The 26097-nt window shown below is 48.9% G+C and overlaps 1 protein-coding gene across 2 annotated transcripts in view; it reads left to right on the top strand.

Annotated features, from left to right (window-relative positions):
* The window catches only part of GIGYF1 (GRB10 interacting GYF protein 1), a 1483862-nt gene that overhangs the window by 1001736 nt on the left and 456029 nt on the right, over positions 1–26097 (top strand). For both annotated transcript variants that reach the window (XM_086946110.1, XM_086946109.1), the window contains one exon: positions 3668–3768. In XM_086946110.1, the coding sequence (XP_086802236.1) occupies positions 3668–3768 (101 nt within the window). The remainder of the gene's footprint in view (positions 1–3667; positions 3769–26097) is intronic.

Genomic DNA, 26097 nt, shown 5'->3' with positions numbered 1-26097 from the left:
ATGCTGCTGGCTGCGCCTTCCCCATTGTCATCACCGACCCTGACATGGAGCCAGATGAATGCAGACACCGGCAGGTGCCTGCCTCCTAGATTGGAGCCTGAGATTTAATCTCATGGGCTAGGCCTCGGAGAAGATTGAGTGGTCCCTCGACCTTTTAGAAAACCGGCCCTATGATGAAGAATAGAATCTGAAAGAAACCGGTTAGTATTAGATTCCTTACCTTAGAATATCCCCAGGCGTCAGACTGGATCAGGAAACTTTTGCGTAGCCGTACCCCTGCGCGTCGGTAGGAGTCGTCTGCGGCTCCGCATCAGTCGTCTGCGTTGTTGGTGCCCGGATGATGTCGCCGGAGTATTTGGTGACCGCCCTCGTGCGCTAACGTTGGTTCTTTTTTTTTTTTTCGTGCCAGCAAGCGCCGATCAGGCAAAAGTGGTACCCTTAGTCATTTTTTGACTAAACTTTTTCGTTAATTTTTTATCAATTTTCGAAGTCGCGCGACTCCGATGGTGCCGGTAGGGATGCCTGTGTTTAAACCCTGCGTCAACTACAACAGACTATTGGTTACCGACCCCCATCGCCGGTGTCTACATTGCCTGGGGCCCGACCACGATGACGAGTGGTGCCCCGACTGCCAGGCCTTGATGTCGAAGGCTAGGCGGGAGCGGTCCCGGAAGCGACTTGAGCTCAGTCTGTTGGCCCCGCGTCGTTCGAGGTCCCGGTCTGGAAGGAGGTCAAGGGACCGGTCGCGGGCCCTAAGTCATCACCGCTCGGAGAGTCAACACCACTCCTCGGGCTCAAAGTCCTCAGGTAAGAGGCACAAGAAGTCGAAGAGGCCACATTGCTCTTCTGAGTCACCCTGACGCTCGCGCAACGTTGCCGGGGGTTCGGGCGACTCCGCCCATTGCTGCAAACATGTTTTTATGCTTACTTATACCAGGCTTGCTTGGTTCTACAAATAAAACAGTATATTTTTTTTATACAAAAACAATTGGCCTAGAGTTCAGTTCTTGTGTGTGAATTCATTTGCTGACTGTGTACATCAAATGCTTAACACTGTCCTCTCCTACTGCCTTACTGCTTGACCAAGTTACCACTTTAAGAGAGTAAGGTTCTATCTAACTTTAACTTCTGCCTACCTCTGCAGACCCTTGGACTCTATACACACTGTACCTCACTTTAATGCAGTATATATAGAACCAGTTTCTTACAGTTGCGGGTCTGGGAGCCAGCGGCCGGGCCAGTCCACCAATAAGCCCCTGTTAAATGGTACCACAGGTACCCAGGGCACTGTGACCAGGGAAGGCCTCCAAGGGCTGCAGCACTTATTGTGCCTCCCTTAGAGGTCCTGTATTGGTGCAGAACAAAGTGAAGAGTCAACGTGGCACACATCCCTGTGTTCCATGCCTTAAAACCACTGCCCTGGATCAGTCACCCCTCTAGCTGGGTGCACTATACCAGTGGTGAGGGTACAGGTACATGAGCCCTGTACCCCTACAGTGTCTAAGTCAATTCTTTGACATTGTCAGTGCAGTAATGCCATTAAGAGTATATGGTGCTGGGAGTTTGGTTGTTTGTCATCACGAACTCCAAAGTACCATAATGACTGCACTGAAAACAGCAGCTCTGTTCAGAAGAAACACCAAAGAAAGACTTGGAGCCTGCTGAGGAAAAAGAAACTCAGTGCCTGGAACCACAACTGCACCCGTTGCCTACGGCCAGAGTTAGAGGCTCACTGGCCCTCAGTGAGGTACCCCAATGCCCCTAAGTCCGAGTCCACTGTGGGTTGACCCCCCAGGAACTCCGCAAAGTCACCTGCAGCCTCTGCATAGACAGACCCTCCCCCAAACGGGAGTGGCCGGGTAAGGTGAAATCTAACCAAAAGACACCCCTGCATCCAGCCGCTGTGGGCCCTGAAGAAAAGAACCTTCGGTGCACCTATGTCCCCGAGCCCTCCAACTTTCCTGCCCAGCTGTTGGTTCCTACTGGAAGTCTTCCTGGACCAAGCCCAGAGCTAAAAATCAAAACCGAAAATCCAATTTAAAAAAGGGCACCTATCGCCAAAACAGCACCATGCACCCAGCCGCCCCCTGCGCCGCTGTGGATGCACTTTGTGTGCTAAACCGGATCCCCCTTTGTCCTGAGCCTAACACCAGGAGCTTGGCTCCCACAAGCTCAGCTAGCCAGCCACCAACCAGAGACCCCCTACCCCCATTGGATAACATTGGGCGTCGGCACTCAACACCCGGCTGCCCTAGTGCAGCTGAGGGTGTAACAAGAGTGCATCCCTGACCCTGGGGAACCCCTGAGTCTACCCCCAGAACCTTAACTCCCACTTCCAGATACTCAGTTACTATTTTCCTCCATAGGATAACATTGACTGTTTTTCCTGGAAATGTTTCCAAGTGTGAAGTTTGAAAACCTAAAGAAATTCTTTAAAATTGTGCTATTTAAGAAAAACTATTTTACTTACCTGTTTTCAGGAAATGTCACAAAGTAGTATCCTGGTATACTACTCTGAGTAAGAGAAGTAGTCCAAAAAGTAACTTACCTGGTATTTTACTGAAAATCCCTTTCAAATCTATGTTTTGGATTTACTAATTATTGCATTTCTCTGAACCAATTCTGTAAGTCAAAACAAAGTGCATATACAATTACCAACCAAACTATATTACAACTGTATATTTACGGCAAAGTATTGATCACTTACGTGTGCCAGGCTTGCTTGGTTCTAGGAAATAAAATAACTAAAAGAATATTTTTATACAAAAACAATTCGTCCGAAGTTCAGTCTTTGAGTGTGTGAATTCATTTGCTGAATGTGTACAACAAATACTTAACACTGTCCTCTGATACTGCCTTACTGCTCGACCACACTACAACAAATGGAGAGTAGGGAGCTATCTAACTTAACCTCTGCCTTCCTTTGGGGTTCCACTGGACTCTGTGGACTTTATACCTCACTTTGGTATATTATATACTGAGCCAGCTTCCTACATCGATGGATCAGCGGTGGGATATACAAATTTGCATTTAATGGACTACATGGTTACCTCCTGATCACACAACAGAACTCTTATATTGTCTTTGGAATTCAGATTTTCTTCAAATTTGCATTTTTGAAGAATTACTAAAAGTCTTGTTAGGGATTGGTTAAGTCTCTTTAGAATTTTAGGAAAATAAAGTCACTTTGGCTTAGGTTAGAAGTTTTTTTTTAACAAAGTCTCAAAACAGGAATCCAGCTGTTAGTGAAAATAACCACAATGCCATAGAGGACCAAGTTGAGGAGCTTGACCTAACCCCTTACCTTCACTTGTCTTTCAAGGTGGTAAGGACCCTATGTAAAATTAAAAACATAGGTATGGGGTCCCATCCCACAAAAACAAAGCTCCAGGAGCTGTTGGCTGGGTATGCGAATGACCACACATCTGAACATGGTGAAGACCAATCAGATGAGGAAGAAGAGGAAGGGAATGGCCAGGTAGATTACCCCCACCCCCCACCCACCCTTTTTTTGTAAGGAGGAGGAACTGAATGCCTCAGTCCTTTTTCAATTCTAACTCATTTATACCACTCCATGGCAGAAATAATGAAAAATTCTGAAAAGTTGTGCTTTTGTCTTACCATGATCTAGATAACCCTAATGAGTTTTGATCTTTTTGTGTTTCAGAAGTGGAGAGCCAGGAATTATTCCATCTATGAACAGGTCGATGTCTGTGCCAGATTCAGGTTCCATGTGGGACTTACATACCTCAGCTTCACAGCAAGCAGGTGAAGATGACTGACTGCATTACAGGGGGTTCCTTGGGAGATTATCTGGAAGCCTCTATATTGGATGTATGTGGATGCTAATGGGAAATTGTATCTAAACGGTTGGTCTCTGTTGCACATCATAAATACTTAAGGTGCCTATGACTGACTGTCAATGGAGGTTCTGCGATTTCCATAGGATTGGGTCTATACAGTCAAATACAGATTGAAAATGTAAAAAGATTGTTTTTATAACTTTAGAGAAAGTGTGGTTATGACAAATTAGTATGCCCTATGACTTCTCAGTGACTTTTTGCACCTCCTATCCCCCAATTGCATTCTTGGAAGTCATATTCCCTCTACGAAGGCCTAGTAATGTTTGCTGAACTTGCCTGCGATTATTCCTGCAGACCGCTCTCATGACACCTACTTCCATACATATTGTAATTGCATCTATATAGCAATTACAAGGCGTTGAAGCGCTTTTTTTGGTGAGCAGCACACTACTCCAGAACCCATGAACGAATAGTGGTAAATTAGTATTGTGAAATATGGAAGTGATTTGAGTGGTGGATATGTTAGGCACTTTTGCGGATTGAGGCGGAAGAGAGAAGTGCCTAGAATATTATGTTCGGGGCATGTGAGCTTTACATCGCAACACAGACTCCAAAGTCCCCTAAAAAGCATGCTTTTGGTGATCCGCTCAACAATCCGGAACCGAAACAGAAAATTCTAGTTACACATCCAAAAACTAGACATATTTCCACTAAAGTGACTTTAAAGAGGGGTGCTACTACAGAAGAGGAACGCCACATCCCATTGAAGAAGAGAACCATTGGGACAAATCCTTCCCCTCCTCTTACTCTTCACCTTCTCTACCCCAGCCTATACCTGTGCCAACTTCACCGGAGTACTCCTCTCCACACACACCTGACAATCAGGGTGATTGGGATGGGGACGACAATGATGACAATCAGCCCGAAGACGTGTGGCATGACTATAACACTGATTCGAATAAACAAAGTGGAATCCACTCAGAGTGGTAGTGGTCCCTAAAGTGATGGGGAACACACAGTGTTGTTTAAATGCCCCTCACACACCAACAGGCCCCTTAGTGTCATGCTTCATCATCGGGGCCTTCGCACCCCTCTACGGGATGTGGCGTGCTACGACTCACGACTACGCAGGAGCACTAAGTAGTGAACTATGTGGGGGGGGGGGTGTTGCTAAAGAAGAAGTGAGTGAGGTGAGGTGAAATTGAGTGATTAAAAAATACCTGGCACGTAGGTGAAAAAGAATTTTATTAAATCCTCGGCTGGTATTATTAAAAAAAGGGGGTGCAGAATGGGGTTGTAAAAATACGTATTAGGGTATTACAACCACCTCAAGGTGTCAACATGTTTCGGAGCACGAGGCTCCTTTTTCAGGACAAGGATAAGCACATATCCTCACCTTACTCACATGTAGATGTAAAAGTGTTTTAAAAAGAATTACAGCAATATGTAATGTACCTAACAATGTTTATGTATAGGTGTGTTCCGTTGCGCCCAATTGGCGTTTGATGAAAACCTGTAGAAAGAAAGCACAATAAACACAATGGTCTATAGTTCACAAACTAAGGGAAAAGAACTGATTCTCTTAGTGCAAAGGGGTGAACCCAAAATGAGGGTCAAAGAACCCTGAAAAAATAAAAATAAACGTAGACTTACACAGCAACATAAAGACATACAATCACAATGTGGAAATTCTCTCTACTCAGGTAGAAAGAGAGAGAAACAGGTTGAAAGGCTTACTTATAGTTCTCTAACTCATAACCTCATGAGCCTATGCGTGTTATTGGGGGACCCTTCCATACTGCTCAGTAAAGCAACCTAAAAAAGTTAATTAGTGGGATTTAGTTTGTTGTAGACACAAACTAACTCAAGCACCAAAGTTGTACTTGTTGTCAAGGCCCAACTCACGGTTACTGCAAAAGCTAGTCGCCTGCCTTCCCCTCAACGCTGCTCCGATGAAGTGAGCGTTGGTTGCGCCGGTATCCTTTTTATACTCTCCTAATTAGTAATTAGTCTGGGGAAATTGAATAATGAGACTCGGGAAATGCCCAAATACGGAGTTTTTAGCATAGAGATCCGGTATTGCGCGCTCGGCTTGAATCAAGGCGAGCCGCGCATGCGTGCATTGAATTGTGCCACTGCTAAAGACGCGCATGCGCGATGGCGAGTGAAGGCGCGCCTGCGCGAAAACACTGGCACTGATAGGAAGCGCGATGTAAACGCGCATGTGCACAGCTGAGGCACTAATCGGAAGCGCTGTTAAAGGATCATTCCTAAGTAGGTGTCTAAATAGGTGTCAAAGATAGACGGACAGTGTAACATGCTGGGAATGCATGTTAGTTTGAATAGGTGGCAGGAGTATCCGGACCCTAGAGGTTAGGAATTCAATTAAATAGGTGGCCTGATTGTCTGGACCCTAGAGGTTAGAAATGGAACAGTAAGCCTATTAACAGTGTGATCATTTAAAAAAAAAAAAAAGCGATGTTAATAGACACATCATGGTGCAGTGAGCTAAAAAACGGTGATGGATCAAGCCCTGATCTTTGGACTGGGTAAGAGTGGTCTGCTTAATTCAGGCACTCTGTTTATCACCACCCCCCTTTTCTGAATCGTTTTTGTCCACCATAAGCGTGGAAGGGTATACTCAGATGTGAGTCCCTTGCTCATTGCACCATCTGGATTCAAGCAAGCCGGGCCGAAGACGGCTGAAATGCCAGAAACCGGTCCCCGGAAGCTTGTTTCCTTCCCAGTATAAGAATTGGCTTGGTAGTTTGGTCTGCCCTGTTCCCATGATGCACTGGGCCAGGGTCAGACTAATTTGCATATAGCCAAGTTCTGAGCTGGGATGGTGCAGTGAGCTAAAAAACGGTGATGGATCAAGCCCTGATCTTCGGACTGGGTAAGAGTGGTCTGCTTAATTCAGACACTCTGTTCATCACCACCCCCTTTTCTGAATCTTTTACAAAAGGGCAACTTTCTTTCTACTCGAGATTTAAAGGACTCCTACTTACATATTTCAATCCATCCTGCTCACCGCAAATTTCTCAAGTTTGGGGTAGCAGGTCAACACTACCAATTCAAGGTGCCCCCATTCGGAGTTACCACTGCCCCCAGAGTCTTCACAAAATGTCTTGCAGTGGTAGCTCTGTATCTCTGAAGACAAAGCATACATGTTTCTCCCTATCTGGGCCACTGGCTTATCAAAGCCAGCACATAACAGCAATGTCGCAAGCACACTTCAGTAACCATTCAGCTGCTTCACCAGCTAGGGTTTTCAGTCAATGTGTTAATGTGACCTCTTCAGCCAAACAAAATTCAGTATTACCTAGGAGCCACTCTAGGTACTCAAAGGACTCTAGCGTGTCCCAATTCAGCCAGAATTCGCAACATTCAGGCGCTCAGTCTCAAATTTCAAGCCACTCAGTCACTTCCAGCTCGAGTGTTTATGCAACTGCTGGGAATGGTGGAATCTTGCATCATGATCGTTTCCCACACCAGGTTACACATGCGTCCACTTCAAGAATGCTTAGCCAGTCAGTGGAACCAGTCACACAGTCTATTAACCGATCTAGTGTTGGTAAGCGGCTGCACTCATCGCTCTCTGCAGTGGTGGAACATACAAAACCTGTCAAAAGGATGGCCGTTCATAGACTGTTAACAGCGGACGCATTTCTTACTGGCTGGAAGCTCATCTTCAACAACACATAGTGCAAGGGCTTTGAGCCCATGGCTCTTTGAGTTTTTCAACATCACCTGTCTGGCAAAGCTGAACTAGTCCGAACCGACAACATGACAGCTATGTATTACATACAGAAGCAGGTGTGGGGTTGGGGGGGGGGGGTGTCCACTTATCCCAATACATCTGGAGCACATTCCACTCTCAAGCTGGGGGCTAATGTGGCTTTCTTAGGAAATATCCCTATTACTGATATCTGCAAAGCTGCAACATGGTCTACACCTCACAAATTCACTGTTGTGTAGATGTGTTAGCAAGACAATAAGCTAATGTGGGTCAAGCAGTACTTAAAACGTTATTTCTGACAACTCCAGTGGTTACAGGATAGCCACTGCTTCGGGGAGACTTCTGTATAGTCTATGCAAAGCATGTGATCTACAGCTCACATGCCTCAAACGAAAATGCTACTTACCCAGTATGCATCTGTTCTTTGCATGTGGAGATGTAGAATCTCATGCGCCCACCCACCTCCCTGGGTACCTGTAACTGCTGTAGTTCTGTTTTACTATACATACTTATGCATGGACATGTCTATTCTTTACTACTACTCTTCTCGCCCTCTGCGGAAAGCATTCTGAAGATGGAGTTGATGACCATGCGCACTATCCCCGAAGGGAGGAGTCCCCTACCTCGTGACTAGGGGAAACTTCTTCCAGAAAAACAAAGTGCAAACATCCGGACCCAACACTAGATAGCGATCTTATGCAAAGCTTAAGATTCTACAGCACTACATGCCAAGAACAGATGCATACTGGGTAAGTAGCATTTTCCTTTTTGGGGGAGTATATAGCAGTAGGAGGGGTTTGGGGTGAGTAAAGGGGTGGTAGGTGGATGGGAGTTAGTACAGAGAAATATGACATTTGAGTGGTGGACATGTTCTGTTTTTTGGATTGAAAAGGAATAGTGAATGGATAGAAGAGGGAAGGAGGGATTGAAGAGGGAAGGCTCAGATCTTTTTATTTTTTTTAGTTCATAGCAGTAGGAGGGGGTTTGGGATGAGTAAAAGGGAGGGGAGAGGGAAGAGCCAGGGGTAAGGGTTTAGAAACGCTTGTTTGGGAGATCTGAATAGTAAATGAGATATGAGATGATGCAAGTAGGGGTGGAGGAGGGGAAAATCTAGAAAGGGTTATTTTAGTGGTGGTATGAGGTTTGAGATGAAAAGTAGAGGATATACTGATAAAGGCATATATCCTCTTCGACGTTTAAATCCATCACTCAATCCCCTGTTGCACTACCCAACCAAATGCACTTGCTCCTGTTCAATCTCCCAGACAAGTTAACTGCCCGTCCCCACCCTTAGCCACTACTGTTCTCTTTACCATCCCCCTACTAATGATTGTGACTTTCTCTAAGCCAGGTTGATTTTGATCTGTCTTTTCTGATACTTCAGATTACTTGTTTTGGTTTCTGTGGAACTGTTAGAGTTCTGCTTGTGTAAGGTGATTAAACCTCCTCCTACAGCTGCCTTTTCTCTTCAGATTTGTAGGTTTTAGTACAAGTATATACAACAGATTAAGCCCATTGGGTCTCCAGATGCTGCCCTTCATCGGTCCTTCCTGTCTCTGTAGTAAACTATTATTTGAGTGATGTTTCTCAAGTCGTGGCCTTTGCTCTTAGTTTCAAAATGTTTAGGGTGATGGCAGTTGTTTGAAAGTGCCCCTTTTTGCTTGGTTACCTCCTACCTTTATGCCAGTTACCTGATGCTAACTTGATTGTGTGCTGTGATCCTGCTAACCAGGCCCCAGCACCTGTGGTCTTTCCTAAAACTGTACTTTTTTATCTACAATCGACACACCTCTTGGCCACATGTAAGTCACTTGTAAAAGGTGCCCCTGGTACCAAAGGCCTTGTGACCAGAGAGCCTCTTTAAGGGCTTCAACATGTTATGCCCTCCTCAGAGACCCCTCACCTTGACACCCCCACTCTGCCATTGCAGACTGGGTGTTTTGGTACAGATGACACTACAGAGCTGACATTGCAGACATCCCTGTGTGCCATGCCCACTAACACTGGCTGTGTCATGGGAAAGTCACCCCTGTAGCAGGCCTTACAGCCTTAAAGGCAGGGTATACCATACCCAGGTGTGGGCATAGCTACAAGAGCAATATGTCCCTACAATGTATATGCACAGACATTGGAAGTGCAATGAAGCCATTTTTAATGCATGGGCCAGGAGTTTGTTAACACGAACTCCACAGCTCCAAAATGGCTTTACTGAAGTCTAGGAAGTTTGGTATCAAATTTCCCAGCACATTAAACCCCCACTGATGCCAGTGTTGAATTTAATGAAAAATGCACACTGAGGGCATCTTAGAGATGCCCTTTGAAAAACTACCAACTCTGGTGGGGTCTGATTGGAGGCCCGGAAGTCGGTTCTGCGCCACTGGAGGTCCTGGTTGAGAGGAAGGTCTCTGTACTGATCGCCGAGCTACTACCACCATTTATCGCCCAAGTCTTTAAGATCTTAAGGTATGCCAAAGCACAAGCAGTGTCACTCTTTGCCTATTCCCCGTCGGTCAGCAGGACCCGGAGCGTCGCCGCTCTCCATCTCAGTCTTTGGAGCCTGCTCAGAGTTTCCCTACCTTTCCCGGTGCTGGAGCACGTACCCTGCCCAGATTTGAGCTTTCTATGAAGCGCTTGACAGCATCTTTGGGCAGTTCGATTCCGCCGGCGCGCCTTGTGGCCCCATTTACTCGGCTGAGGGCCCAGGGCCCTCAATGCCGGCGGCTCAGGCCCCAGAACCAGAGAGCCCCTCGGATCCAGGCCTGGTTCTGGATCAATGCAGGTCAATCCCATGGTACCATCCCTGGCGCCGATTCAGGCATAAACGCCCCCCGCGCCAGTCGTGCCCCTGACCGGCACCGACCCCAGCCTCACCCCAACTTGGAAACGGGGCTAGACCGACGTCGGAACTGGTGCCGGAAGGCAGGTTTGTACCTCTGTTCATCCCTGGTGTTCCTTTCAGGCCTGAATGGCAACCTGAGGAGGACTGGGAGGAGTCTGTGGGTCCTTTGACTGACCAGCTTTAAGAGCCTAACTGGAGAGAGGACCTGGGTGAAGCCACTCATCTGGATTCCTCCACAGACCTTGGCATGCTCCCTCCTCACCCCCCTACCGTGGCAACTGACGAGGTAGCCTCACATGCAGTGGTGTTGCGTAGGGCCGCTGAGGCCTTGGGGCAGTCAGGACTCACCTTCTGCCTTAAAATAAAGCCTGGACCGACGTCCTTCTGGGCACTGAAATGAAAAGGGGATTTGTGTAGTGTTGTAATGTACATATGCTTGTTTCTGATAAAGTCTTTCCAGCAACGCTCTTTCCTGAGGCCTGTGGTATTTATCTGTTTATTTGGCCTTCATTCTGACTGGGAAGAGTCTTGGTTTCGCAGTTGGTTCTATCTACTTCATGGGAACAGTAACTGCGCGTTCTCCCTGCAGTATCTGTACTGAGTTTTTTGGTGTAATTGTGCCCCAGAGCGTCTTTCTTTTTAAGCAGCAATGTGGCTCACGGATTTGAGCTGTACACACGACCGTCATTCTTGGTGAGCCGACGTGCGTGTTTGAGGAGGCTGGACAGAGAGAGAGTTTTGCCGGTCAGTGGGAAGCACTACTAATTGACACTTCAGCCTCTGCTTTTCTAAAGAATCAGAATCAGGTGAGCCAACGTGCGTGGTTGAGGAGGCTGGACAGAGACAGTGTTTTGCCGGTCAGTGGGAGGCACTACTAATTGGCAGTTCAACCGCTACGAGTCCCGCACGCGCTCTCCATGCACACAGTCTTACCTGGCTCATGCTGTCTGCATCGTCGACCGTTGGTCACAAGCGATCTTCTCTTCTTCCTGCCTGCTGTCCATCTGATGACATCCATGGAATCCTCTGGGAGTTGGCGAACTGAGATTCTCCTATGACGCCTGTGTTGTCTTTGGAGACATGCTCCTTACGTCGCTACGACCGACGTAGCGGCCATTTTGGGTTTGTTGGGTTGCCACGGCAACAGCGTGCTGTAAACCACTCAGTGCTGCGTGAGGCAGCGTGCCGTCATCAGCGTTTGGCATTAGCGTTTAATCTTGAAGGTTGGCTGTGGTAAACGCGCATCGTCCAAACTGCTGTGTTTTTGCGAGTTCAGTGTTGGAGTTTCCTTCGAGCGTATCTGGAACAAAACTTTATTTTCACCGAGGTGCGAGGCCAAGGTGTCCGGTCTTCCTGGTTTTTCTTGCTCCTTTTCATCATGCTCCTATTGAAGTTCGTGTTATATTGCCTGTGTAAGCAGTGGCAAGGACTTTGCCTCTGGAGGTGCTATGGCTGCGCGGACAGCATTACCAACACTACATCGACCTGCAAGTCTTCTACTGCGACACAGCAAGTTGACTTTTCGTATGTCCTGTTTGGCTTATGGTCTGAATGCTTGGATCCCGGGTGAGAGGTCGCTCACCGGAGCAAGTTTCTTTATTTATGACAGCTAGTTTACCATTGCACATTTTTTAATGTAGCTCTATTTTGTGGTGGTGTGGTATGGTGTGTCGCAAACTTCTCTTGTTCTAATTTAAATTCTGTATGGTGTGTTTGGTCATGTCCTGCTTGGATGTTGTTGAGTAGTCAATTCTCATCCATATTTTTAAGATTTGTTTTCTTAAATGTGTGCCTGGTGGTGTGTGTGTGGGTAGTCAGTGCCCCAATGCTTCTTTGAGTTTGCATCATTTGTTGGTGGTATTTCTCTGTGGAACTCATCATGCTCCTGCTCGTTTCAGTGACTATGTTTAATTTGCCTTGCTCTTGTGTTTCCTTTTCAGGTGTCTTCTTCATGCTACTACAAGTTGTTTCATTTTTCACTTTTATTTTTCCTTGTTTCTTTTTATAGTAATGGGGATGTGTTGTAATGTACATATGCTTGTTTCTCTTCCTTATGTTATGACATGGTCGTGTTCTTTTCCACCTCATTTGGTTCCACTGCTTGTCATTCCAAGAGCATTGGAGCTTTGGAGTCTGGAGCAGTTGGATGTGCCTTGAAGAGCTGTTGGTGATGTTTTCACTAATAAACCTGACCAACTATCAAACCAGTGTCTGACAGTCTTTTTAACATATAGCATGGCTGCTGACCGAGGGCGTCCAAGCGCTGAATAGAGGGCGCAGTACTCTGAGGGGAATGGGGGTAGTTAGTTTCTAGAGAGGAAAGTTTTTAGCTCTTTGCGGAAGGACGAGAGGATCCGGTTGGATCTTAGGGAGGGGGGAAGGGAGTTCCAGAGTTTGGCGGCATTGAGCGCGAAGGACCTGCCTCCTGCCCTGGACCTTTTGATTCGGGGAACTGCGGCAAGGCATGCATTCAGTGATTGAAGTTGTTTGCCGGGGCAGTAGGGGGTAAGGAGAGAGTGGTTGATCTCGGGGCCGGCTCTATAAAAGGCTTGATGGGAAATACAGAGGGCCTTACATTTTATTCTTTCCCTAACAGGGAGACAGTGGAGTGATCGAATCCCTGCTTTGGCCGATTCTTTGCCAGGAATCTGGAGTAGGGTACGAGCTGCGCAGTTCTGGGCCCGGTGAAGCTTTTGCAATACGTATTCTGGGGCTCCCAAGTAGAGGGCGTTGTTAAAGTCAAGCCGGGACTGAATGAGGCCCTGAATGACAACTTGTTTGGCTTCAAGGGGCAGGATTGGTAGGATTTTTCTTAGCATCCGAATTAGCCCGAAGCAGATTGCTGATGTTTTTGTTGCCTGGGTGTTGAGGGTAAGATTTATCAAGCCAGACTCCTAGGCTTTTGATGTCCTCCTTCGGGGATGGGGGTGGGCCTAAGCTGGAGGGCCATAACTGGTCAATGGTGGTAGGGGACGGGGGACCGAGGAACATGATCTCGGTTTTTTCACCATTCAGTTTTAAAGAGGATGCCGTCATCCATCTTCTTACCTCTTCCATACAGGCAGCTAGGTTGACTTGCGGGTGCCCGCTGTTCTTCTGTGCCAAGGAGACCACGAGCTGAGTGTCGTCCGCATACGAGATGATCTTGATGCCATATTGACGGACGACCCCAGCCAGCGGTCTCATGTACACATTGAACAGCATGGGGCATAAGGAAGAGCCCTGAGGTACCCCACAGCTCAGAGGTCTACTGGTGGAGCAGGAGTCACTGTCTAAGACCTGGAAGGTCCTTCCGCTCAGAAAGGATCCTAGCCAGGCAAGAGCATCTCCGGAGACTCCCAGATCGGACAGTCGTTGCAACAGTTTTGTGGCACACCGTGTCAAACGCGGCGCTAAGATCGAGGAGGACCACTGCCACTGATCCCCCTCGATCCAAGATCCTCCTAGATTATTCCATTACGGCTAGAAGAGCCGTTTCCGTTCCATATTTTGGGCGGAATCCTGTTTGGGTGGCGTCCAGTAGAAGGTTTTCTTCGAGGAATTTTGTGAGGTGGAGATTGACATGTTTCTCCAGAATCTTGCTTGCCCAGGGTAACAAGGAGATGGGACGGTAGTTGTTAGGGTCGTTGGGATTGAGATTGGGCTTTTTCAATAGTGCTTTCACCATCGCCTGTTTCCAGATGGGAGGTACAACTTCCATTTGCATGGAGCTGTTCAATAGCTCCGTGAGAGTAGGGAGAATGGCTTGGCTGGCCATGGTCATCGTACGGGGGGGTGCTGGGTTGGAGGGAGAAGCTGATTTTATCTGTTGCACAAGGGATTGAAGTGATTCTAGGTCTAATGGTGGGGAGGTTGCTCATAGTTACTCGGCGGGGGAGTTCTGTAGCGGTTGAAGGCTGGGGCTCACTGATGCTGGGCTCGGTTGGAAGTCATAAAGGATGAGTATATTTTGTTGATTTTTTGATAGAAGAAGTCGGCTAGGTTGTTGCAGCGAACCGTGGGGTTATTGGCTGGGACTGCAGGGGGGGAGATTTTGGAAAGGCTTTTGACGATTTGGTAAATTTCTCTAGGCTTGGATCTAGCGGACATGATTTTCTCTTTATAGTAAGTGGATTGGGCTGTAGTAATTCCAAGTTTGTACGCCCTTATGGTTTCCCTGTATCACATTTTATCAGTGGTGGTATATTCCAGGCGCCATTTCCTTTCAAACCTTCTGCACTGACGTTTTTGTTCCCTGAGCTCTTCTGAGTACCAAGGGGTGGTTTCTCGTGATCTTTTTAACACGGTTTTCCTGATGGGGAGAATAGAGTGGAGAGAGTCCTCGATCCATTTGTTGAATTTCCCGCTATCGAGTAGGGGGTCCTGGGAGAGCGAGGGTTTTGTGGCAGTCAATAAGTTCTCCCACTGCTCTGGAGGGAGTTTTGACCAGTTTCTCATTTTTCGTTGGGTGGGGGTACGGAGAGTGACTTTGTAGGTGGACCAAGTGAGGGGAATTAGAAAGTGATCAGTCCAGGGGAGGTGTGTGAAGGTGCCAACCAAGAGGTTGGGACAGTTGCTAAAAACCGGGTCGAGCAAATGACCTTTGTTGTGAGAAGGGGACCTGATTAGTTGCTCCGGTTGGATGGCGGCCAGGCTAGAGACTAGCTCATTAGCGGTGCTGTCAGTGCAGTTGTCAAAGTGCATGTTAAAATCGCCAAGTACCGTGAAATTGGAGGAGGACATGGCAGAGTCGGCCGCTTGCAAAGGTAGCGAGGAGTGGAAGTGGTTCAGAGGGCCTGGGGTGCGCTACACGATTATCCCTGTTAAACTGTCGTTGGGGGTACATTTAAGGCAGAAAGACATGCTTTCACAATCTGGGATAGGGTCCGGCGTACAGTGACACTGATATAGGGACTTGTAGATGACTGCAAGACCTCCTCCTTTTCTCAGTGCGGTCCCTGCGAGCGATCTGGTAGCCAGGGGGGAGTGCTTGGATTACGTCTGGATCGCATTCTGGGGTTAACCAGGTCTCGTTTAGTAAGACGGCATCCGGATTCTCCTTGTCAATTAACAGGAAGATTTCTGCGCTATGCTTAGGCAGGGATCTGCAGTTTAGGAGGAGTAGGGTGAAGCTTTGCTGTTCCGGTTTGTATCGGGCGAGGTTGAGCCTAGTGTCAGTGTTGGCAGGAGATGGGAAGGTTCATGGTGTGGTGGCGATGATGGCAGTAAGCTTCCGTGGGTGGTTTAAGTTTGAGGAGGGCGGTGGTGCTATATTGAGTCCTAAGAGGGGGACCAAGGGCTGGCCCCTGTCTGCCGTGGACAGGCGCAGACAGGCTTGCCTTTGGCGCACCGGCGGCGCACCCGTTTCACGCGTCCGCTGCGCCTTTGGCGCACCGGCGGCGCACCCGTTTCACGCGTCCGCTGCGCGTCCGGGGGAGGCACATGTTTAATGTGAAGGGATAGGGCGTGGCCTCACGGCTGCGGGGTGGCCTGTGGGCTTCAAGCAAAATGGCGGCAAAGAACTTTCCAACCCGCCGCAGCGTTAAGATTGGCTGTGCGGGAATTATGAAGTCGGTAAGGGGGGGGGGGGGAGTGCTCAGGGGGAAGTGTACCAAGGTAATAACAGTCTATGGTTAAAATGCAATTTTTAAAATGGAGCGTGCTCCCGGCTTCCGCCTCAGGAGTATGTTGCCTCTAATGCGGGCTCTGGCGTCGGCGCACCTTTTGTAGTGGTTCGAGGGGGCGTGGCCTGTGGGCTTCAAGCAAAATGGCGGCAAAGAACTCTCCAACCCGCGGCAGCGTTAAGATCGGCTGCACAGGAATTATGAAGTCGGTAGGGGGGGGTGGGGGGAGGGGGAGTGCTCAGGGGGAAGTGTACCACGGTAATAACAACAGTCTATGGTTAAAATGCAATTTTTAAAATCGAGCGTGCTCCCGGCTTCCGCCTCAATAGTATGTTGCCTCTAATGCGGGCTCTGGCGTCAGCACTTGATCCAATCCCAGCACAGGGCCTCCTGTGGATAGAATGATTGCCCAACGCTGCCTCCCTGCCCCGGGCGACCTACTTTTCCTCTCCCAGCACCCAAACCCCGAGAGCTTGGTGGTCCAAGCCTTGAACTTTAAGGGCGTATTTGCTACTGCTCCCCCAGATAGGGAATCGAAGAATCTGGACCACCTTGGGAAGATGTCTTCTTCGCCAGTTTCGCGCTGCGGTCAGTGAATACTACATGCGTCTTGGGCTGTTGTATCCATACAGTGTGGGATACGGTTGCAGAAGTCCTGCCACAGTGCCCGGAGGAGGCCTGGGCCATTCTCCCCTGTGCAGTGACAGAGGGTAGAGACGCAGATAAATTCACAATCAGATGTGGGCTGGATACCACCGACTCACTGGGAAGAACAATTTACACGTCAGTAGCCTTGAAGCACTACGCCTGGTTGAGGAAGTCTGTTTTTTCTGAGGATGTGCAATCCACCTTACTGCATATACCCTTTGATGGCCGTCTCTTTCGGTGACAAGGCAGACTGCGCTAGAGCGCTTCAAGGATTCTAGAGCTACGGCCAGATCCTTGGACCTTGCGGCAACCTCTTGCCCCACGCAGTCTGCTTTAAGCCACTTTCATGGCTACGGAAGGGGTGCACCACCACGATCGACCCAGTCTAGCCAACTGTTCATGTAAGCTCCCCAACCTGTACATGGCTGCAGACTTGGGTCCCAGCGACACAGTTCGGGGGGGGGGGGGGGGGGGGGGGGGCAGCAGGTGTGCCAGTCCACCCATAACCCCCTGGAGCAGCGTCCAAATCCTGCTAGTCCGACCTTTCAGGGCCCCCAGTGGGTGACAGGATTCCACTTCACCTCCCCCACTGGCAAAATATCACAACAGACAGGTGGGTTTGGCAGATAGTCTGAACAGGCTACTTCTTCCCCTTCTTGACTACTCCTCCCTCCATGCCACCATCATTCCATTGCATGTTGGAGGATCTCTTGGCCCTTCTCCGCCAGGTAGTCGCAGCTCTCTTGGCCAAGACTGCAATCTAAAGGGTACATGTGCCAGAAGTAGGTTGTGGTTGCTACTCCCGCTACTTTCTGGTACCCAAGAAGGACAAAGGCCTGTGTCCTATCTTAGACCTCCGCGCCCTCAACATCTTCCTCTGGAAGGAAAAGTTCAAAATGTTAAACTTGGCTCGGGTCCTGTCTGCCCCGGACACTGGATGGTAGCATTTGACTTACAGGACACATACTTCAATATATCCATCCTGTCAGCCCACATGTGTTACATACGGGTCATGGTAGGCCACAAGCATTTTCAGTTTACTGTGCTCCCCTTTGGCCTTATCGGCGCCCCTCAGGTCTTCAAGAAAGTGATGGCGGTGGTCACAGCTCATCTGCACAGTCCTGGGGTTCCAGTCTTCCCCCATCTTGACGTCTGGCTGTTGAATGCAGGCTCTCCCCAGGCTGTCGTCTCCCACCTTCAGACTCTGGCGGACCTCCTGCACTTGTTTGGGTTCACTATGACTGTGCCGAAGTCACACCTGACTCCTTATCAGAAGCTCCTTTTCATCAGAGCAGTTCTGGATACAGCACAGTTTTGGGTTATCCTCCCGAGCAGCGAGTCCCCGATATTCGGGCTATGATACCAATGTTTCAGCCTCTATCCCGGATTTGGTGAGATTTACTTTGAGGCTGCTGGGCCTCATGGCCTCCGGCATCCTGCTGGTGGATCATGCTGGGTGGCATATGCGGACTCTGCAGTATGAACTGAAGTTCCAGTGGGCTCAGCATCAGGGGAATCTTTTCGTCGTCATCCAGATCAGAGGGGACTGCACATGAATTGCAGTGGCGGCTCAAGAACCAGGATTGGGTTAGTGGAAGATCCCTCTCCCTTCCTCAACCAGAGTTGACAGTAGTGACGGATGTGTCACTCCTGGGATAGGGCCGTCACCTGAGAGAGGCGGAGAGTAGAGGTTTCTGGCAGAGTTCGGTCTCCACATCAACCTTTTGGAGCTCCAGGTGATTCGTCTTGCACTGAAGGCATTCCTTCTGTGAAAGGAAGAGTAGTGCAAGTCTTCACAGACAACACCATCTCAATGTGGTACTGCAACAAACTAGGCGGGTGGAGGCGTGGACCCTATATCAAGAGGCTCTTCGCCTTTAGACATGGCTGGAACATCAGGGCATATCCCTGGTGGTTTAACACCTGACAGGTTCACTGAATTCCAGGGCTGACAAATTAAGCAGTCTGTGCATGATGGATCACGAATAGCTTCTTCACTCAGAAGTGTTGCTAGGTCTCTTTCAGCAGTGAGGAGAGCCTTGGTTAGACCTGTTCGCAACAGAAGAGAATGCGCAGTGTCAGCAGTTCTGCCTGTTGGAATTTACAAGGCAGCATTCGCTTGGCGACGCTTTTCGTCGCACGTGGAATTGTGGCTGCCTCTGTGCCTTTCCGCCTGTACCACTTCTGCCTAGACTGCTGAAGAAGATCAAGCGGGACTGGGCTCAAGTCATTCTTGTGGCTCCGGATTGGGCACGAAGTCTGTTATCCCGAACTGCTACGCAGCAATTGACCTTGTTTGAGCTGCCTCCCGAAGTCTGTGATGTTATCTTGGCAGCCAGGCGCCACTCCACTAAGACAGTATACTCCTGCAGATTTTACAAATGTGTGGCACGTTGCACAGCAAAGGCTGTGGATCCCCTTTTCGCCCCTCTTTCTGTCGTTCTATTGTCCCTTCTTTCTTTGGCCCAGCAGGGCTCTTCTCTGGGCACTCTAAAGGACTACCTCTCTGCCATTTCAGTCTCCTAGGCTTCCTGATCAGCCTTCTCTTTTCAAGTCCCATGTTGTAAATCGCTTTCTTAAGGGCATTACTCATCTTTTTCCTCCTGTTCTCTTCATAATGCCTTAGTGGGACTTGGTTTTGGTTATTACATATCTTATGTGCGCTCCCTTTGAGCTGCTACATAACTGTCCTCTCAGGCTACTGACTTTGAAAACTGCCTTTCTGGTGGCCATCACCTCTGTACGCAGGGTGAGTGAGCTCCAAGCTTTCTTCTAAACCTCCTTTTCTGACTGTTCATTGGGACACGGTTGTCCTTAGAACTCGTCCTTCCTTCCCAAAGTGGTTACTCCTTTCCATATTTGACAGACCATCACTTTGCCCACCCTCTTTCCGCCTCTGCATCCTTCCAAAGAAGAGGCACCACCATCTGGATCCAAAGCGTATGCTTTCCTTTTACTTGGATCGCACAAAACAATTCCGGGTGGATGACCAGCTCTTTGGCTACATGGGCACCAAAAAGGGTCAGGCTGTGCACAAACGGACCATTTCTAGATGGGTTGTTTTGTGCAACAAAACTTTTTCCTTGGCAAAGGAGGAGCCGCCAGTGGGGTGTAGGAAGCTGGCTCTGTATATACCAAAGTGAGGTATAGTGTGCACAGATTCCAGTGGAACCCCAAAGGTAGGCAGAGGTAAAAGTTAGATAGCACCTTACTCTCTATTTGTGGTAGTGTGGTCGAGCAGCAAGGCCGTATCAGAGGACAGCATTTGTTGTTCACACTCGGTCAGCAAATGAATTCACACTGTAAAGACTCTACTTCAGACCAATTGTTTTTGCATAGAAATATTCTTTTATTTTATTTTCTAGAACCAAGCAAGCCTGGCGCAGGTTGTGAGAAGTTGGCCTGATATGTGATATCTGCTATTCTAGTTGGCACCCTGTATCAGTCCAAACAACCCTTATGGTGATGGTTGTAAAGTCAACCTTATAGACCAGCTATCTTAGTGGTAGCATGGACAAAGCAGTCTTAGGCTAATACTTCAGAGCGCATGTGATAGACTTTCAATGGGAACGTAAAAGTTACAAAGTAGTTGATTTTGGACACTTCCGGATGGACTACGGGGAAACCCAGTTAAACTAGGACACTTGGATAGTTGTTTCCCCGGGAGCACCAGAGTACTCTAGTTACCTCACCCAGGGAAGCCGGGTGCATAGGTGTTCTTTCGTGTCGGGTTTCGGGGTCGAATCCTATGGAGAGCTGAAAAAAGATGCTGGAGGAAGATGTCTGGGTGGATACAAGGGTGGATCAGAGCAGTGAAGAACCTGAAAGCAGAGGGGACAGAGTCTGGGTCACTAGCCAGTGACCAGGAAGGAACCAGGCGATGTAGAAATGCAATCAGTTAAAGATGTGAAGTTTGTCTCTGCAGCCACGTGGACCAGAAGGCGTTGACGACGACCAGGAGCTGGATACGGACTGTCCCACGAAGGATCTAGCTGTTGGCGGTGTCTGCTTCCGGATCGGAGTCAACAAGCCTTGGCAAAGGCAATCCACGCAGGGAAGGAAGATCGGCTTCTTGTTCAGACCAGCAAGGTCTGAGGAGCGTCCCCTTTACAGGAAAGCAGGAGCAAGCCCAGAGCAACCAGGCAAGCAGCGTTGTTTCAATAGGATGTCTTCAGGAGGGCCACTAGCCAACGGGCTAAAAACCGCGAAGACGCGTCGAGGAGAAATGCAGGCGCAGGCCCCACGCGGCACTCGTGGAAGGCTGAGCTTCGGTGCACTTACTGCTCGGGTTAGGGCTTCTCAAACCCCAATGCACAACTTCGAGGACGCCTCAGAAGCTGCAGAGTTTGCAAAAAGCATGTACTGCAGGTTGTCCGGTCCCACGTCTTTTGTGTCCGCCACGGTTCTCAGCTTTGCTGTGGTTGTGGGTCGGAGTCAGAGAAGTCTGGAAGTCCAGAGGCTGCGTCACTAAGTCTTCGGGTTCCGGCAGGAGCGTCAACAAAGCAAACCGGCAAGTTACTGGTGGTGCCTGTTTGCACAGGGTGGTCACTCCTTGACCACAAGGGAGATGTCTTCAGTCTTCCAGTCGAAATGGAACGTCGAAGGTCCAAGAGTTTGTTACAGAGTTTCTTCCAGGATAATCTAATGTCTCTAGACACAGCTCCTAACTATATTCTAATCTAAGGGGCTGGACTACCTGCTCGGTCTCTACTATGGGTGGAACCTGAGAAGGGGGTGGTTACACCCCTTCCTTTTTGTCCAGTTTCGCGCCAGCAACTGGTTTGAACCGGGCTATGCATGGAGCAACTTGTGTGCCCCAGGCAGTGTCATTTCTTTCTACCCACCTTGCCCCCATACACTATAGCCTCCCAAGGCAGGAAACCTATTGTCCAGGCCTCCCCTGTCGGAGTTTCGTCCAGCAGCAGCAGGTCAGACTCGTGTCTGTGGCAGCAGCATCCATTTTGTGATGCTGAGGCTCTGTTTAACTTTAACCGGGTAAAGCTACAACTACATGTCTTCTCCCTCTAGAAGGGTGAAATGCTACCCCCGCCACCAGGACTGGCTGGGGGGGTAGTATTCCAAAGCGTATGACACCTTACACAGCATGTTTTGATAAAGCCAAACCAAAGTTAGCATTACCCGCGAGGATTATAATGCACATATATGGTATGGCTATATCATAGAACAGCTATAAGGACATGGTTCCGAAAGCCGCAGACCGGCTCAGCTCATGCTAGAGCTCATGCTAGAGCACCATCTCACATAAAACTAAGTACTCTGCCTTCAGGATTGTCAAGGCCTGCAATAGGAGTTTCTTATAGGTATATATGAGCCGTCACGCCCTCGGTGTTATTCAATGGAGATCTTGAAAAGGGAACAAAGGCTGCAGGCTCAGGGACGGAGATTGTTCCGGAGCGACCAACACTTCGAGAGGTAAGTTGGGATCTTGGAGGATAGGTAGGCTCCATCAAGTTGGGCACAGGAGGCCGGGGGGCCCCTGGTGCAGGAGTGTCTTTGAACGTCTGGAGATCTTAACCTCTGCTGGTCGTGGTTGGAGGGGTCCCTGGTTCTGAGTCTGCAGGCGTCTGGGTCATCGTCCTTGGGCACTGGATTCCAGGTCAGAATCGCCGGGGGGACGTCCTAAGGGTCTTTGTCCACGCGGGCACAGACTGGGCTCCGTGGGTGCAGAGTGGGCTGGATTCGCGGTTCCTGGCTGGCACCAGGGATATTGCTGTTTGAGCAGAACCACTGCTCGTGGGAGTCCCAGTCTCTAAGAGGGTCAAGGCAGGCAGGTCCTCCGAGGTTCTCGAGGTTGTTGTCTGCAGGAGACGCCGGGATTTAGCAGGAGCAGGTTCAAGGATCAACAGGCCTGTAGGGTTGGGGCCAAGTCAGTTGGTGTTGTCCTCTTGTTAGCAGCTGCACAGCAGGTCGTCTTGGTCTTATTTCTTGTTTCGAAATCTGGATCTGAGGAAGGAATGTTCAGGGTGCCCCTAAATATTAAATTTAGGGGAGTTACAGGTACGGGTAGGGCAGAGAACAATAGGTTAATGTCCTGGGGTGAGTACACCCCCTATCCTGCTCCTCATGTGGGAGGGGGGCAAGAGCCTATCTCTGATTAAGCAGGGCTCCTCATCCTCAAGATGGCCGGACCCGGAGTTGCTTCACCTCGCCTCTCCCACCTGAGGGGTGGAGTTGGCACAGGCTGGCACACCCCCTTTCCTCATGTAGGGTTTCCTGCCAGTCTTTCCGCCAGCGTTGGGTGTCAGAATCGGTAGGGGACAGTTGCTGAGTACAGCAAGTGGTCTGGAGAAGCTCAAAGGCGGTATGCTTTTGAACCTTCCCCCTGCCCATCCTGGGGGAGAACTACCACCTCACCCAGGATGGCATTGTTGCAGGCCCAGGAGAGTGGTGGCTCTCCACCCAGGGATCCAGCAACATGTCTGCTGTGTGGCAGCCTCTCAGACAAGACGTGCATTGTAGGTTAGGTTTCAAGGGGCATCTCTAAGATGCCCTCTGTAGTGCATTTTACAATAAATCCCACACTTGCATCAGTGTGGGTTTAATGTGCTGAGAAGTTTGATATCAAACTTGTCAGTCTTCAGTGTAGCCATTATGGTGCTGTGAAGTTCGTAATGGCAACCTCCCAGCACCATATACTCTTAATGGCATCACTCCACCTACAGTGCCCAGGAATGGCCCTTGGTACTGTAGGGGCACAGGGCTCACGCCCCTGTGCCCACACCACTGGCATAGGGCACCCAGCTAGAGTGGTTATTGATGTATGCCTGGGCAGTGGGTTTGTGGGCATGGCACACAGAGATGTGCCATGTCGACTCATTGTTTAGTTATGCACCAGGACATTCAGTCTGCAAAGGCAGAGTGTGGGTGTTGGGGTGCAGGGCCCCTAAGGGTGGGACAATAAGTGCTGCAGCCCTTAGGGTTCTTCTCTGGTCACAATGCCCTGGGTACCTAGGGTACCATTTACCAGAGGCTGACATGTGGCCAAAGATGCCAATTGGGTTTGTTTCAATACAGTTTTAGGGAAAGAACACAGGCCCTGGGCACCTGATTGGCAGGTGCCCAGGGCACACTCAGTCAAAAGACATCCGCAATTCAGCAAAAAGTGGAGGCATACCATGCAAGAAAGAGGGCACTTTCTCACACAAATTCCCATTCTGCGAACTGACTTATAGGGTTAAGGATTTCCTTTCAGGTCTCTAGTTTTGTGCACAAGTGGTCAGTGTCTTGCATGGCTCTGCGCTTCTGACATGGAAAGAAAACGCAATATCATCCCAGCGACCAATACACCAACAACGAACATGGAGCTGACCGACAGCACCTTTTGACGCGCAGGGGTACTGCTGACGAAAAACTTTTAAGATCCAGTCTGACGCCTGGGGGTAATTCTAAGGTGAATAATCTAATCTGTCTCTTACAGATATATCGTTACAGAAGTTAAGTTACCTATTCTTCAACTACATTTGCTCTTATTCACTTCATAGCAGAGTTTCACACCTGTCGTTTTCTGACTATTTTTGGTCAACTACCTTCTGTTCCCTTAGTCTGTCAGTTGTGTTGTTTTTATCTTTATTCAACTCTAGTTTCAACTTCGGTCTCTCGCCAATGTATATCGTTCACTTTGCTCTTTCAATGATACTCCTATTGTATAGGTGTTCTTCGTTCCTACTCTGGTAGTTATCCCCTCTTGCTGCAGGAGGCTATGATTCTTTTCCCCTACAGGGAGGGTATGCGTTTGTATTCTGATATTGTGTGTGTGTGTGTGTGTGTGTGTATGTATATCCATGGTCCTCCTGACTCGTCGTACAATTAGCACACACCCCCGATGCCTGGAGAATCATGGATTCTTTAAAGCTTTAATGTTGTTTGAGCAGCGGGGTTATGTGAGCAAGGCTACACGCTAGCCGAAACGCGTCATCCTGTCTGACATCTCGCACCATCTTTAAAAAAGTCACTGCAGCCAGCAGTGTGCAAGTTAATTTTGGAGTCCGTGTCTTTCTCCGTTTGGTGGTTTCATGCGCCGAAGCGGTAATTGGAGATGTGTATATATGTATGTGTATATGTGTATGTGTATATGTATATGTATATATACATATATACATATATACACACATATATATATATATATATATATATATATATATATATATATATATATATATATATATATATATATATATATATATATATATACTAGCAGCCCGCCCCAGCGTTGCCTGGGGCAGAAAGGGTCTGGGGGCAGCATTGTAAGCCTTTGTGCACCGCAATCTCCCCCCCCCCCCCCCCCAACATTGCCCAGTCCGCATCCCTCCCGCCTTCCGCCCCGACATTGGCTATACCGCCTCCCGCCCCCCGCCCCGACATTGAGCATAGCGCCTACCGCCTCACGCCTCACGCCTCCCACCTCCTGCCTCGCGTCTCACGCCCGCCTCCCGCCTCCTGCCCCGGCTTTGTAACCCCCCCCAGGTCCCGACTTACCTCCCCGCCAGTGCTTAATTTGTAAAATATTAAGTGCAGGCGCTAAACTTTCGTAGGAGGCCACACCCACTTCCACAGCTCCACCCACTTCTTACACTGGCTCCACCCACTTACTATATTGGCTCCACATTCGTCCTCAACTGGTACCTCTGAAGACATGCGAGGCAGACAGGCATGCATCTGAACAGAAGGAGGCGGTGGAAGGGACAGTAGATATATTATTTGGGCATTCACAAGGAATATACATGCAATAGCCCTGGCCTTGTGTGCCCTATATGAAGGGATCCGGAGCCCGGCATGCTCAGACTCACTCAGCAGCACGCGCACACCCTCATGCCCAGTCTCGCCTCGACGCCGGCTGTGGCGAGCCCTGATGCCAGCTGAGCGCACTGTGCACCGACCCCCGCACCTGGCCGCCCTTTAGTACCTGTTGAGATGGCCTCTTTATTGCCAGCAGTATTTATGAATCAGTGAATCTGCGAGACACACGGGGGTGGCGCTAACCTGGAACTCATCACAATCCCCTGCTTTTGTAAATACCAAATTCCATCATGCAGAAAAAGATTGTGGGGAAGTATGATGTTAGCCATTTACAACAAATCTGAGAATTTCCAAATAACTATCGCTCTGTTAGTACAAAAATTGTAATAGAGCTTCCATACCAGACTCAAGTGCTATACATGTATTCAGCCTGGTGAGATTCCATACCAAAGTCTGCAAATACATATTTACATATTGTGCCAAGTCCTCAATGGCTGATCCATTATCCTAAATAATGGACCTACCAGGTGGGGAAGAACCCATCAAGTGCATTTTGGGAACTGTATAAATAAATAGGAAACATAATGGGGACAATGAGTATTCATAATCTGATGTTAAACCACATTCCTTCCACTAAGTGAGTTTATTAATTAATGGATGTGGTAATAGATGGCATAGTGTTACCATTCAGTTTTTTTTAACAGCATC

Source organism: Lissotriton vulgaris, chromosome 12 (assembly GCF_964263255.1).
Source record: "Lissotriton vulgaris chromosome 12, aLisVul1.2, whole genome shotgun sequence".
Lineage (NCBI taxonomy): Eukaryota > Metazoa > Chordata > Amphibia > Caudata > Salamandridae > Lissotriton > Lissotriton vulgaris.
This window is presented reverse-complemented; position numbering and strand designations above follow the sequence as displayed.